Source organism: Salvelinus alpinus, chromosome 33 (genome assembly GCF_045679555.1).
Source record: "Salvelinus alpinus chromosome 33, SLU_Salpinus.1, whole genome shotgun sequence".
In the NCBI taxonomy this organism is placed as follows: domain Eukaryota; kingdom Metazoa; phylum Chordata; class Actinopteri; order Salmoniformes; family Salmonidae; genus Salvelinus; species Salvelinus alpinus.
The window spans coordinates 19,998,882-20,015,065 of NC_092118.1; the positions used below are offsets into that span (position 1 = coordinate 19,998,882).

Here is a 16,184-nt window from a genome sequence, read left to right on the forward strand (position 1 = left end):
GGCTGATCTAGACTCATCATTCAATATATAAATAACACATTTTAATTGATGACAGTCTAATCTAGAAGATAGACCACTATCTTAGAAAATGGAATTCTGTTGATAGCTGCTACTTTCCAATATTTCCTGACATGATGTTCCATACATATGTAGATGGCAAAGTCTTAGGGCTAGATTCAATGCGATCTGCCCTTTTTGGCCATGCACTCTTTAAAGGCAATGTTTCCATTTCCGTGGAGACCGCATTCACGGTAAACGCTGCATACGTCAGCTCAATCGGAAATTATCTTTAAATGTCAATGGCGCTATAATGCAGATCGGATTGAATCTAGGCCTTATGCTCTCATGAGGCATATAAGACCTGTTTTCAGTCTGAAACCTACCCCTGGACACTTCTGGTAGATCTGAGAGGATTAGACATGTAGGCAGTATGGAGGAAAGTCCACCGATCCAACCATAAGAGTCAATGGAGCTATTACCATATTGCACCCATCCGATCATTTCAGATCAATGAGAATATGAGAAGAGCTTGAGGGTTGATTTCAAACAAAGCACTGGGAGAAAGACAGACGTGAAAAAGATACTCAATATGGCCGTGGGAATAGTTAGGAAAAGTGTGGCTTTAATGTAAACACAACATTCGATTGGCTCAGCACAAACATTCCACATGAGAGAGCAACCAATAATCTACGGAGGAGGAAGGGGTACAGAACAAAAGCATTCACAGTAAAAAAAAAAAAAGAAAAAAGAAATCTGGTATAATCATATATATACAGTACGGTGTTTAAGGTGAAAATGGAAAGGGGGATTGAGAGAAATGAGGAACGACACGTGATAGAGTATAGAGGGATAGGACGCATCTTCAGGTGCACAGGTGAATGAGTGGAGAGCAGTACTTTTCCTCTGTGAAAAGAGAGAACGTGACAGCCGGGGTTTGACTGTGGCCTGCTCAGGGTTAAGAGGTCAGGGGGTAGGGGTTAGGGTTAACCCAAACTCCCCACTGAGAGACTGCTGCTGAATTCCAACTCTACCCCAGCCCCTGCCGCTTGGACATGTCTGTAGATCTAAAACGATTGTGTGTGTATATATATATATATATATACACAAGCAGGTGGCAAAAATACCACCCACTCTATCAGAAGAGAAGGTGACGCAATTACCATATTACCTAACCCATTCATGTCCTTGTACTATATTATCAAATGTAGCACTGAACAAATTCTATTTGGTGTAAATGCATTACATTTGGTGATAACATAGTTAGTACAAGTGTCTAGACATGCCACATTGACGTTTTAAGATTGTCATTATCTATCATACCTCCAAAGTTGGGATTTTGAGACAATAAAAATCATTAAAATGACTTCAGCAAATGTATTTTGAAATACAATTCAGAATGATATAGTTTAAAAGCATAAAGTATTGTTCTGTGACCCGTTTAAGCCCAAATATGCCAAATAGATGATTCAACTCTTTGTTGTTTGTGAACTACAGCCGTTTCTGTGTCATACTATATTTAGTCTTTGGACACATGGGGTTATTGTATTTTACACATTACACAAATCATGTCATGTGAATACATGTTCAAATGATCAGATCTTAATCACTTTTGGTATATAGATTGTCCAGACCAATATAAATATGAAAACAATATTGAAAGAAATCCACTCACTCTCTCACACACACACCTCTAGAGTATATGCAGTATTTCCAAATCCAATGGAGACTGCAGAGAGAAACATTTTACAACTGGTGTGCATTGATGTCTGTGGCGTGTATACACACGCGTGTGCTTGTGAGAGAGGGAGAGAAAGAGAGAGAGAAAGAGGGCGAATGCTGTAGCAGGCCTCAATCGCCATTGACTTACATTGGATTTGCTTATAATATACTCTAGGAGTGTGTGTGGATTTCTTTAGATATTGTTTTTATATATATTGGTCAAGACAATTATTAAAATTTGAACATGTTCTGAGAATCAGATAAAAAATCTCATAAAATGACTCCATTGAATTTGCTTGTGAGATAGAGAGGGTGTGGATTTCTTTAGATGTTGTTTTAATATTTATATATTGGTCCAGACAATCTATATAGCAAAAACTATTAAGATGTGAACATGTTTAAGATCTGAGAAAGAGGGACAATGCTGTAAAATCACTCACTCTCCAGTCTCTATTGACTTGCATTTGATGGGCTTATACTGCATGCACTCTAGGGGTGTGTGTGTGTGGATTTCTTTAGGTATTTTTTAAACGCTTTGGCCGATGTAAAAAAAAATCTTCAGATTTGTCCATCAGTAAACTCAGAGAACATGTGTACTAAAGAATATTATACATTTCCATTATGGACATGAAAAGGTTAAACCAATCAAATCCTTTCAAATCTACAGGAATGCCTAGAGAGGGTAGTATGAATGGATTTGGAATTCAGCATGCTTGCTCACAAGGGTCATCCTGAGCTAAGCACTGTGTGGCTTATCTAATCTACAAATTACCTCAACTTCCAAATAACTGCGCATTCACATATTAATGTTTTATTACATAAAGAGCACCTAGGAAGACCCTTTTGAACAAGCAGAGAGACTGGTCAGTGGTCTGTGGCTGTCCTCTCCTAAAACTACAAATCTGTATGGACTAGTGAGTGAAAACAACACGGTGGAAACCTATCCAGTCCTTTCATCTCAGTGATAAGTGATAAGTGAGAGGAGACCAGGAGACAACCATATGATACATCACTGACCAGTGGACTTGAGTGTGCAAGTCTAAAATGATAACCTATTCCCCATATTATGTACTACTTTTGAAGAAGTAGTACACTACATGGGAGGTGACATTTGAGACGGTCCATCAGAGCAGCTCTAGACCCTCTGAGACTGAGACAGGAAGTGGTGTTCCACCGGTCTGACAGGACAGGAAATAAATATGTGGCACGGGATTCTAGGAGGTAGGAGGAAGCATGGAGGGCATGAGGTTGAAATAAAATCCATAGATAATTTGATGATAATAAAGCGTTTGTGTCCCTTCAATTGCATTATATTGTAAAGATAGTGTGAAAGTGATCAATGATCTCTAATTCTATTCCCTTATCTGTCATGCTCAGAAGGTTGGCACTGATATCACACTTTCCCGACACAGATATATCATTGGCTGACAGGCATTTCATCACACTGCAGGAGGCCAATGGCAGAGCCTGCCATTAAGAACAGACCCCCCCCCCCCTTCTGGATGTTTGAAAGAGAGAGGAATAAAACAGAGCAGAAGGAGCTCATGTAGAGCAGCCCTGTGTGAGTCCAACAGAGGGGGGTTCTATCCAACGCTGGACAGAACCCCCACTACGAGCCCCAGCCACCAGTACCTCCCCTATTACATCATCACCTAGAGCACAACATCACCTCTGCAAACGGAGCACCGAGGGGTACATTCATTGTGGCTCAATGTTCTGGATGTTGCAGATAGAGATGTAATGTATAGAACTGACACAAATCTCTATCGCAAGGAAAAGAGGACCTTCTCCGCTCTATGCATAACATTTCTATCTAATTTGTTGCGAAACATGGCACGAAAACAGAATATACCCCTTGGACCTCCCCTTTTCTGATTTACATCTTACAGTTGTTCACACAATCAACAAAACATGAAAGACATTCAATAGGAAACACATGTTGATAACAAATAAACAAAAGAGGGGTGGTGGAATTCTGAAATTTAAAAAAGGAATAGAGGAACAAAACATGGCAAAGAATCCGTCGTGGTGTCTGGCGGCAGCTCTTTGAGTCCCTTTGGACGTGTAGATTTACATAATTATGCCTTTTAGTATCATCAAAATTATTATTATTATGAACCACCTCACGCCCTCCAATGCAACCTCTGTGCAGGGCTAGGCCTCAGTATAAGCCACACCCCCTCAGGTTGTTGGCGATGATGATGTCAGTGACTGCGTCAAACACTACCTGGATGTTTCCTGTGTCAGTGGCACAGGTCAGGTGACAGTAGATCTCCTTGTTGGGCGAACGGCTCTTACTCTCAAATTGCACCTGAATGTATGCGGTAGCATCATCATAAGTGTTAGCACCTATGGGGGAATTGGGAGCAAAGGTGGGTGAGGGCGAGAGAGAGGAGAAAGAAGAGTGGGAGAGGAAGAGAGATACAGCGCCAGAGAGTGAGAGAGACTTACGACCATCTGTTCTGCATGTGTGTCTGTCTGAGTTTGTGTATATGCGGACTGTAGGGAAGTCTTACCTGTATATTCAGGGAAACAGATACTCAGTGGTGACTTCTTAATCTTCTCCTCGAAAAGATCCTTCTTGTTGAGGAAGAGGATGATGGAGGTGTCGATGAAGAACTTGTTGTTACAGATAGAGTCAAAGAGCATGAGGGACTCGTGCATGCGATTCTGCAGAAAATACCAAATAAGACAGATGAGATGCATGTTTGAGAATATGTGTGGTGTGTTTGTGAGTAGTATGAAGTGTGTGTGAAGTACTTACAGTTGTTTCGTCCTCATGCAGAACCTGATCATAGCCACTTAACGCCACACAGAAGATAATGGCCGTCACATCCTCAAAGCAGTGGATCCACTTCTTTCTCTCTGACCTCTGACCTCCAACATCAAACAGCCTGAAAGAAACATAAGAGTTATAAATGTACCATAACATACACTACAAATATGCTACAAACAAATATACTGGACTGGTTGTGTACTGTATGTGTAAACCTATGTGTGTGTGGTGGGTCTAACCTAAAGTGCAGGTTTTTGAAGGTGAAATGGGTCTCCACGATCCCAGTGGTCTTGACTCGGGTTCTCAGGATGTCCTGCTCGGTGGGCTGGTAGTCAGCAGCACCAATACGGTCTAAACTGTTCAGGTAGCTAATGAGAGAAAGAAGGAAGTAGAGGGGGAAATGGAAACAGGAGGGGGGAGGGGAGGGGAGGGGAGGGGAGGGGAGGGGAGGGGAGGGGAGGTAGAGCTTCAGTAATAACCTCTTAGAAAAACCTAAAATGGTTCTTCGGCTGTCCTCATAGGAAAACCCTTTGAAGAACCCTTTTTGGTTGCAGGTAAAACCCTTTTGGTTCCAAGTAGAACCCTTTCCACAGAGGGCTCTACATGGAACCCAAAAGGGTTCTATCTGGAACCAAAAAGGGTTGTATCTAGAACCAAAAAGGGTTCTCCTATGCGGACAGCCGAAGAACCCTTTTGGAACCCTTTTTTCTAAGAGTGTAGAGCTACAAAAATACAGTGCGAAGACTAACCTTTGCACTGTAAAGACTAACCAACGCAGTCACTTCAAAGACTAACCTTTGCACTGTGTTACTGTTCAAGAACAGGCAGCTAATGGACTCAAAATCCAATTTCCAATATGTTATGTAACTGGAACTTTCTCACAAATCGTTCATTAACGTCAAAGCATGAATTATGCTTAATTTAAAGTTTCATGCATTCCGATATGCTTGGTCCCTTAGTGTGTACTCACTAGGCAGCGGAGTCATTGAGCTGGTACTCCCTGGCCCTATTGAAACACTCCTGGGTCCCGGCATCAGCCCACAGACGCTTCATAGCTGTCAGCAGCTCTGCTGAGTAGGGCTCTGTGTCCTCCATACGAGTGACCACATCACACACCAGCTTAGCATCCGCCTGGACACACACATACATAAGATATTATGTACAAAAGATATGACGATGCATCACCACACACACACACACGCACGCACGCACACAAGCACAAGCACACATACACAAACAAAAACACATGCATAGATTTATTAAGACACATATGAGCTGTAGACTGTATAGCTGAATTCCTGGATGTGTACCACCATACCCCACTGGAAACATTGAGGTCTGCTTTGCAGTGCACTTTGAAGTAAGGTTTTGAAAGGGCCATTGGTTGTACACTATGGATAAATACTACCCTGTGCAGGGAGCATGTACCCACCTTTCTGTCCTTGTCTGCGTACTCGATGCCCAGAGAGTCCATAGCTCGGAGGACGGCAGCCAAACTCTGGATGGTGTTGCTGTAGACCACAGGCTTATACTGCTTCACATCATCCCCAGAAAAGCCATCCTCATGGATAATCCTGCATACACACACGCACACATCAGAACACATACAAAATAACACACGCACACATCAGAACACATACAAAATAACACACACACACACACGTACTGTACGTAGGCTAAGTGTGCGTGCATGAGCGCACACACACAAACATTCACACTTCAGTGAACCCACATTTCAGCAGACGCTTTAGTGTATGTGCATCTGTACGCGCGTGCATGTGACCAAGAACAGGGTTGTCTCTGAGTATCAAGCAGCACCTGCTCCTTTGCACACACCCAAATACACGCAGCACATCAATGGGTGCCACCCACCTTCTCTTTTCTTCCCTCTTTCACACACAAACACTCACTCACACCTCAGCAGCATCAGCAGCAGCCAATATAGCCACTTTAGGTTTCACATTTGTAATGACAAAGGTGGTCTGTACATTTAAACCACTCAACAACATTGACGTGAAACGTTCCGATATTGAGGATCAGATTATAAATCCATTACACCAGCCTAGTCTGGAATACACTTCAGAAATTGGGGCGGCAGGTAGCCTAGTGGTTAGAGTGTTGGACTACTAACCAAAGGTAGCAAGATCAAATCCCGGAGCTAACAAGGTAAAAATCTGTCGTTCTACCCCTGAACAAGGCAGTTAACCCACTGTTCCTAGGCCATCATTGTAAGTAAGAAAATGTTCTTAACTGACTTGCCTAGTTAAATAAATAAAAATAAGTATACCATTGACTTCAAAAGGTGCATAATCCATAGGTATGAAGATCTTATTCTTACAAAGTAAGGTGGTTCACACATTACGTAACACATTTTTAAAACGACTTCTCAGACAGAGTTCAGTCTGTCAAATCGGAGGGCCTGTTGTCCGGACCTCTGGCAGTCTCTATTGCGGTACCACAGGGTTCAATTCTCGGGCCGACTCTTTTCTCTGTATACATCAATGATGTTGCTCTTGCTGCCGGTGATTCCCAGATCCACCTCTATGCAGACAACACCATTCTGTATACATCTGGCCCTTCTTTGGACACTGTGTTATCTAACCTCCAAAAGAGCTTCAATGCCATACAACACTCCTTCCGTGGCCTCCAATTGCTCTTAAACGCTAGTAAAACCAAATGCATGCTCTTCAACCGTTCTCTGCCCGCACCCGCCCGCTCGACTAGCATCACTACTCTGGACGGTTCTGACTTAGAATATGTGGACAACTACAAATACCTAGGTGTCTGGCTAGACTGTATACTCTCCTTCCAGACTCATATTAAACATCTCCAATCCAAAATTAAATCTAGAATCGGCTTCCTATTTCGTAACAAAGCCTCCTTCACTCACGCCGCCAAACATTCCCTAGTAAAATTGACTATCCTACCGATCCTCGACTTCAGCGATGTCATTTACAAAATAGCATCCAATACTCTACTCAGCAAACTGGATGCAGTCTATCACAGTGCCATCCGTTTTGTCACCAAAGCCCCTTATACCACCCACAACTGCGACCTGTATGCTCTAGTTGGCTGGCCCTCGCTACATATTCGTCGCCAGACCCACTGGCTCCAGGTCATCTATAAGTCTATGCTAGGTAAAGCTCCGCCTTATCTCAGCTCACTGGTCACGATAACAACACCCACCCGTAGCACGCCCTCCAGCAGTTATATCTCACTAGTCATCCCCAAAGCCAACACCCCATTTGGCCGCCTTTCCTTCCAGTTCTCTGCTGCCAATGACTGGAACGATTTGCAAAAATTGCTGAAGCTGGAGACTTATATTTCCCTGACTAACTTTAAACATCAGCTATCTGAGCAGCTAACCGATCGCTGCAGCTGTACATAGCCCATCTGTAAATAGCCCACCCAATCCCCATATTGTTTATATTTACTTTTCTGCTCTTTTGCACACCAGTATGTCTACTTGCACATCATCATCTGCTCATCTATCACTCCAGTGTTAATTTGCTAAATTGTAATTACTCCGCTACTGTGGCCTATTTATTGCCTTACCTCCTCACGCCATTTGCACACACTGTATATAGACTTTCTTTTTTTTCTATTGTGTTATTGACTGTACGCTTGTTTATTCCATGTGTAACTCTGTGTTGTTGTTTGTGTCGCACTGCTTTGCTTTATCTTGGCCAGGTCGCAGTTGTAAATGAGAACTTGTTCTCAACTAGCCTACCTGGTTAAATAAAGGTTAAATCATATTTTTTTAAATATTTTTTTTAAATGACCTTTTCTTCGATTTTTTTTATTTTCACAGATGTTCAAGATGCATAGCCTTCCTCAGTATGTGCCTTTATTAATGTGTGTGTACCACTTTGCTAGTCTGTACTAGTACACTATGATCAAGTTCTATTAAAACATACTTGCTTTTTAATAATTAAAGGTGTTGGTTTTTAATAATACAGATTGCTGTATACCATTATCAATTTACCTTGCTACATACAAACACAAACACACACTTTTTTTCTAATTTGGCACACAGAAACAAGAGTCCATGATTAACTTGGTCAAAGAAAATGACCACGATTGGCCTATAGATGACGCTGTTATAAACAGTCTCACTTAAAACCCCCATATCCGCCGCCCGTTTGACCTAGACACTTGAAACTTTGCATGTAGGTGTCTTTCCGCAAGCTAAACAAATTTGCTAGAAGGACCCATAAGGTCCTATAGGATAGATTTTCCTCCATTTTGGAAATTTGTGAAATTTGTGTTTCCTTAGTTTGAGAAAACCTAAGGTATTGGTTAAGTAATGGCTGAGTTATTGATAAATCCACTTCACAAAGGCCTATCAGTTTGAAACATTAACATAATGAACCATGTTAAGTTTGCCATTGATATCTTTAAAAAAATTAACAATTCACTATGTAACGCTAATGCTTAAAATAATCACAAAAAAATCTTCTTCTCATGGACTAAAAGTCAGATTCACTCCAAATATGGTCTTTGGACTCATCACAATAGTCCCTAACGAGTTTGAGAAAATAACATTGATGAATTCAAAGATGGCCACATGTAGATGCATATTAGCACATAGGCTAAAATGCTAAAATATGCTAAAAATACTTCAAACTGTCACGCCCTGACCTTAGAGAGCCTTTTGATGTCTCTATTTTGGTTTGGTCAGGGTGTGATTTGGGTGGGCATTCTATGTTCATTATTTCTAGGTTTTGTATTTCTTTGTTTCTGGCCGAGTGTGGTTCCCAATCAGAAGCAGCTGTCTATCGTTGTCTCTGATTGGGGATCATACTTAGGCAGCCCTTTTCCCTCCTTCTGTGTGGGATCTTGTTCTTTGTTTGTGTGCAGGTAGTTTGCACATCGAAGCTGTTCGGTCGTTGTATTCTTTATTGTTTTGTCCTTTCAAAGTTTCACTTCATTATTAAATTATGTGGAACTCAAAGAACGCTGCGCCTTGGTCTCTTCCTTCTGACAACACCCGTTACAGAAGATCACCACCACAAAAAGACCAAGTAGCGTTTCTTGGAGGAGTGGACATGGGAAGAGATAATGGAAGGCAAGGGACTCTGGGCACAGGCGGGAGAATATCGCCGTCCTAAGGAGGAGCTGGAAGTAGCTAAGGCGGAACGGCGAAGCTACGAGGAGTTGGCTCAACGAGGCGTGCACGAGAGGCAGCCCCAGAATTTCTTTTGGGGGGGGCGGCACACGGGGAGATTGGCGGAGTCAGGTTATAGACCTGAGCCAACTCCCCGTGCTTGCCGTGGGGAGAGAGTAACCGGGCAGGCACCTTGTTATGCGGTAAAGCGCACGGTGTCTCCAGGGCGCACTCATAGCCCGGTGCGCTATATTCCAGTTCCCCGCATCGGCCGGGCTAGAGTGGGCATCCAGCCAGGACGGATGGTGCCGGCTCAGCGCTCCTGGCCTCCAGTGCGTCTCTTCGGCCCAGGTTATCCTGCGCCAGCTCTACGCACGGTGTCCCCGGTTCGCCAGCACAGCCCAGTGCGGCCTGTTCCAGCTCCCCGCACTTGCCGGGCTACAGGGGGTATCCAGCCAGGACGAGTTGTGCTAGCTCTGCGCTCCAGACCTCCAGTACGCCTCCACGGTCCAGTGTATCCTGCGCCGGCTCTGCGCAAGATGTCTCCAATGCGCCTGCACAGCCCAGTGCGTCCTGTGTCAGCACCTCGAATGTGCCGGGCTGAAGTGGGTATCCAGCCAGGACGGGTTGTGCCTGCTCCACGAACCAAGCCTTCAGTGATGATCCATGGCACGAGGCCTCCAGTGATGATCCATGGCACGAGGCCTCCAGTGATGATCCATGGCACGAAGCCTCCAGTGATGATCCATGGCACAAAGCCTCCAGTGATGAGTCATGGTACGAAGCCTCCAACGACAGCCTCTAGTCCGGAGCCTCCAGCGACGGGGGTCCCCAGTCCGGAGCCTCCAGCGACGGGGGTCCCCAGTCCGGAGCCCGCGACGGGGGTCCCCGCACCAGAGGCGCCACCAAAGTGGGGTGAGCCAGAGGTGGAGCGGGGTCTACGTCCCGCACCAGAGCCGCCACCGCGGATAGATGCTCACCCAGACCCTCCCCTATAGGTTCAGGTTTTGCGGCCGGAGTCCACACCTTTGGGGGGGGGGGGGGGTACTGTCACGCCCTGACCTTAGAGAACCTTTATATGTCTCTATTTTGGTTTGGTCAGGGTGTGATTTGGGTGGGCATTCTATGTTCATTATTTCTAGGTTTTGTATTTCTTTGTTTCTGGCCGAGTGTAGTTCCCAATCAGAAGCAGCTGTCTATCGTTGTCTCTGATTGGGGATCATACTTAGGCAGCCCTTTTCCCTCCTTCTGTGTGGGATCTTGTTCTTTGTTCGAAGCTGTTCGGTCGTTGTATTCTTTATTGTTTTGTCCTTTCAAAGTTTCACTTCGTTATTAAATTATGTGGAACTCAAAGAATGCTGCGCCTTGGTCTCTTCCTTCCGACGACACCCGTTACACAAACATCTTCTACTTATGAACCATAGGACCAAATGACACCAAATTTGGAATGTAGGCCCATAGTACTTGCCTTAACTTAGTTTGAGAAAAGATCAAAAGATGGCCGAGTTATTGACAAATCAAAAGTCTGTAAATCCACTCTGAGTTATTGACAAATCAAGAGTCTGTAAATCCACTCTGATCTTGTGTCCTTTCTGTCATCCTGAGAACCCTGTTTATTGCTGGTCGCGGCTATACTACATGGCCAAAAGTATGTGGACATTCCTTAAAATTAGTGGATTCAGCTATTTCATTGCTGATAGGTGTATAAAATCGAACACACAGCCATGCAATCTCCATAGACAAACATTGACAATAGATTGGCCCATAATGAAGAGCTCAGTGACTTTCTACGGGGCACCGTCATAGGATGACACCTTTCCAACAAGTCAATTTTGTCAAATTTCCTCTGCCCTGCTAGAGCTGCCCTGGTCAACTGTAAGTGCTGTTATTGTGAAGTGGCAACATCTAGGAGCAACAACGGCTCAGCAGCGAAGTGGTAGGCCACACAACCTCACAGAATGGGACCGCCGAGTGCTGAAGCACATAACACGTAAAAATCGTCTGTCCTCGGTTGCAACACTCACTACTGAGTACCAAACTGCCTCTGGAAGCAATGTCAGCACAATAACTGTTTGGTGGAAGCTTCATGAAATTGGTTTTCATGGCCGAGTAGCCGCACACAAGCCTAAGATCACCATGTGCAATGCCAAGCGTTGGCTGGAGTGGTGTAAAGCTTACCGCCATTGGACTCTGGAGCAGTGGAAACGCGTTCTCTGGAGAGATGTATCACTCTTCACCATTTGGCAGTCCGAAGGACGACTCTAAGTTTGGAGGATGCCAGGATAACGCTACCTGCCCCAATGCAGAGTGCCAACTGTAAAGTTTGGTGGAGGAAGAATAATGGTCTGGGGATGTTTTTCATGGTTCGGGCTAGGCCCCTTACTACCAGTGAAGGGAAATCTTAACGCTACAGCATACAATGACATTCTAGACAATTCTGTGGTTCCAACTTTGTGGCAACAGTTTGGGGAAGGTATTTTCCTGTTTCAGCGTGCACAAAGCTAGGTCCATACATACATACAGTGGGGCAAAAAAGTATTTAGTCAGCCACCAATTGTGCAAGTTCTCCCACTTAAAAAGATGAGAGAGGCCTGTAATTTTCATCATAGGTACACTTCAACTATGACAGACAAAATGAGAAAAAAAAATCCAGAAAATCACATTGTAGGATTTTTAATGAATTTATTTGCAAATTATGGTGGAAAATAAGTATTTGGTCACCTACAAACAAGCAAGATTTCTGGCTCTCACAGACCTGTAACTTCGTCTTTAAGAGGCTCCTCTGTCCTCCACTCGTTACCTGTATTAATGGCACCTGTTTGAACTTGTTATCAGTATAAAAGACACCTGTCCACAACCTCAAACAGTCACATTCCAAACTCCACTATGGCCAAGACCAAAGAGCTGTCAAAGGACACCAGAAACAAAATTGTAGACCTGCACCAGGCTGGGAAGACTGAATCTGCGATAGGTAAGCAGCTTGGTTTGAAGAAATCAACTGTGGGAGCAATTATTAGGAAATGGAAGACATACAAGACCACTGATAATCTCCCTCGATCTGGGGCTCCACGCAAGATCTCACCCCGTGGGGTCAAAATGATCACAAGAACGGTGAGCAAAAATCCCAGAACCACACGGGGGGACCTAGTGAATGACCTGCAGAGAGCTGGGACCAAAGTAACAAAGCCTACCATCAGTAACACACTACGCCGCCAGGGACTCAAATCCTGCAGTGCCAGACGTGTCCCCCTGCTTAAGCCAGTACATGTCCAGGCCCGTCTGAAGTTTGCTAGAGAGCATTTGGATGATCCAGAAGAAGATTGGGAGAATGTCATATGGTCAGATGAAACAAAAATATAACTTTTTGGTAAAAACTCAACTCGTCGTGTTTGGAGGACAAAGAATGCTGAGTTGCATCCAAAGAACACCATACCTACTGTGAAGCATGGGGGTGGAAACATCATGCTTTGGGGCTGTTTTTCTGCAAAGGGACCAGGACGACTGATCCGTGTAAAGGAAAGAATGAATGGGGCCATGTATCGTGAGATTTTGAGTGAAAACCTCCTTCCATCAGCAAGGGCATTGAAGATGAAACGTGGCTGGGTCTTTCAGCATGACAATGATCCCAAACACACCGCCCGGGCAACGAAGGAGTGGCTTCGTAAGAAGCATTTCAAGGTCCTGGAGTGGCCTAGCCAGTCTCCAGATCTCAACCCCATAGAAAATCTTTGGAGGGAGTTGAAAGTCCGTGTTGCCCAGCAACAGCCCCAAAACATCACTGTTCTAGAGGAGATCTGCATGGAGGAATGGGCCAAAATACCAGCAACAGTGTGTGAAAACCTTGTGAAGACTTACAGAAAATGTTTGACCTCTGTCATTGCCAACAAAGGGTATATAACAAAGTATTGAGATAAACTTTTGTTATTGACCAAGTACTTATTTTCCACCATAATTTGTAAATAAATTCATTAAAAATCCTACACTGTGATTTTCTGGATTTTTTTCCCTCATTTTGTCTGTCATAGTTGAAGTGTACCTATGATGAAAATTACAGGCCTCTCTCATCTTTTTAAGTGGGAGAACTTGCACAATTGGTGGCTGACTAAATACTTTTTTGCCCCACTGTACATGGTTTGTTGAGATCAGTGTGGAAGAACTTGACTGGCCTGCACAGAGCCCTGACCTCAACCCCATCGAACACCTTTGGGATGAATTGGAATGCCGACTGCAAGCCAGGCCTAATCGCCCAACATCAGTGCCCAACCTCACTAATGCTCTTGTGGCTGAATGGAAGCAAGTCCCCGCAGCAATGTTCCAACATCTAGTGGAAAGCTTTCCCAGAAAAGTGGAGGCTGTTATAGCAGCAAAGGGCGGACCAACTCCATGTAATGCCTATGATTTATTTTTGAATTAGATATTTATTATTATATTATTATTATTACACTCCTTTTTAAAATATGATAGGGTATCTCAAGGGGTTTATCGTGTAAATAAAATTCTGGCAAATAAACGTATGGATGTAAGCACATCCAGACACACACCATTATCAATATACATACATACAAAACTACACAAATGCACACACGTGTACACACACAAGGAGCCAATGCTAGCTCTGCTCCAGGATCAGTTTTTCCTGTCATTATATAATATAACCAATGTAACATATGTAGTACACAACAGAAGCCTCTCCTGAGCGATGCTTTTGGGTAACTATCTGTACCGCTAGGGAGAACCACCAGGATAATTAAATATGGAGAGAGTGCTAGAATGGAAGGAAACAGAGTGGAGAAGAGGGAGTAGTGTGTGTGTGATGGAAAAAGCAGGGTGTGTGTGGGGCAGATGAGTGTGTGCTGAGGTACAGTGAATGCACTGAACCCAACATTTTTGAAATTGTGGATTTTTGAGAGGATGTCTGCATAGCAACAGCCATGTTTTATTATGTGCATGAAATTATTATATAATGTGCTTTTCTGGTTGGGCCCTGGATACAGAGGTCTTCTTTAAAGAAGAAATCTAGTAACAGGGTTTAGAAAAGAACAGTGATTTAGATGAGAGAGTGGTTTAGATGAGAAAGGGAAAGGTTTAGATGAGGTTTTAGATGCCATATTTTCTCAGCAAATCCGCTTTATAGGCAAAGTACTCTCAGCGATATCAGGCACTTAAAGCCAGTAAGATTAAACCAGAGATATTTGCTAATGGAGCTGTAGTGGAGTGACCTCACTAATACACACATACACACACATTGGCTGCACACAAACACACACACACACACACACACACACACAAACACCGATGTATTCGCCATCCCTCTTTATCGATAGATGCATGAAAAACCTTTGGGTAAATTTCAGCACCATGTCAGTGGACAGCACCCCTGCGGCCTGCTACTGACCGTGAGCACCGCCTCCGATTACCGTCTACAGGAGGTGCTCGAATCACCGGCAGAGGTACGGCCTTTGAGGAAACATGGCGGAGGTAGCGGCTCAGCCTCACTATGGGCAGGGCAGGCGCAATCTCAGGCCTCTTCAAAGACGCCTATTTCAGAAAAAAAACAGCACTTACTTCATCTGTTTGACGATGGTGCTTTTGCCCGATTCTCCTCCCCCTAAAGGGAATAGAGAGCAGAGTGAGAGTCGGTTGTCTTTAGGGGGACATGACATCAGGACCACGGAGAGCGCCTGACGCCCCGGCCCGGCTCTCTGCAATCTACATCAACATCAACCGAACCGTGCTGAACGGGCAGTCCCCGTTATAAACGGTGTCTTACCAAGCAGTAGCAGTTTCACTTCCTTTGCGGCAGTGACTCCATCATCCTTCAGGTTTTTCTCGATGGCTTTGCTCCTGTCCAGAGCAGCGCGCTCCTCAGCGCTGAGTGTACATCCCATGTCTAGAGCCGAATGAACAATCCCTTCTCCTCTATTCCGCCCTGTCCCTCGCCGACTCAATCTGTATGTTTGTCTCTCGCTCTCGCTCGTTCAGTCTGCTACAGCATGAGGCCCGGATTGAGGGCAAATAAAGCCGGGTCAGAACAGGGTTTTTTCTCTGTGCCTCTATTGATTGCGCTCCGTCCCTCTTGGAGCGGGGGTGGGGTCGTTGTGTTCGAGCCTCGGGGCTGGGGGTCTCTATAGGGCGGCACTGATGACAGCGAACGCGAGCGATCTCATCGTTCAATCTCTTCACAATAACCGACGGAGAGAGGAGGGGAAGGGAAGGCAGTGTGCGCGAGACTCACCTAGCGCAGACAATCTCGTTGACGTCAGAGCCAAGGCAGGCGCTAATCGTCCGATGCGACCACATTCAAACGGGGATTTTAAAGACACATTTTGCTTCGTGGAATAATTTCGCTGAATATACAATGTATAATAGGCCTTTTTATTACATAAAAGGCGTGGTCTCGCACGATACTGGAAGTGGCCTATTCTTGTCTTCCGTGTCCTTATAAATAGACTGTATAATCCACTAGGAGTGGGTAGACATTAGCGTATAACTTTAGCCTTTTTACATTTGACATTTTAGTCATTTAGCAGACACTCTTATCCAGAGCGATTTACAGGAGCAATTAGGGTTAAGGTCCTAGCT

At 44.4% G+C, this 16,184-nt stretch overlaps 1 protein-coding gene across 1 annotated transcript; it reads right to left on the minus strand.

Moving 5' to 3' along the window:
- Nucleotides 1-600: 600 nt before the first annotated feature.
- LOC139562962 (guanine nucleotide-binding protein G(o) subunit alpha-like) lies at nt 601-15,809 on the minus strand. The gene is made up of 8 exons (XM_071381165.1): nt 15,373-15,809; nt 15,168-15,210; nt 5,928-6,069; nt 5,466-5,626; nt 4,735-4,863; nt 4,484-4,613; nt 4,236-4,389; nt 601-4,068 (listed from the first exon to the last, which is right to left on the minus strand). Exons 1-8 carry the CDS (start codon nt 15,488-15,490, stop codon nt 3,881-3,883), a joined length of 1,065 nt encoding a protein of 354 aa, XP_071237266.1. The 5' UTR covers nt 15,491-15,809; the 3' UTR covers nt 601-3,880.
- Between the last annotated feature and the right edge of the window lie 375 nt (nt 15,810-16,184).

Coding starts and splice junctions, on each gene's coding strand:
- LOC139562962 (XM_071381165.1), bottom strand. CDS start 15,490: ATGGGATGTACACTCAGCGCTGAGGAGCGCGCTGCTCTGGACAGGAGC. Junction 5,627..5,927: donor ACGCAGACAAGGACAGAAAG/GTGGGTACATGC, acceptor GTGTGTGTCCAG/GCGGATGCTAAGCTGGTGTG. Junction 4,864..5,465: donor CTCAATGACTCCGCTGCCTA/GTGAGTACACAC, acceptor TTCTCTCATTAG/CTACCTGAACAGTTTAGACC.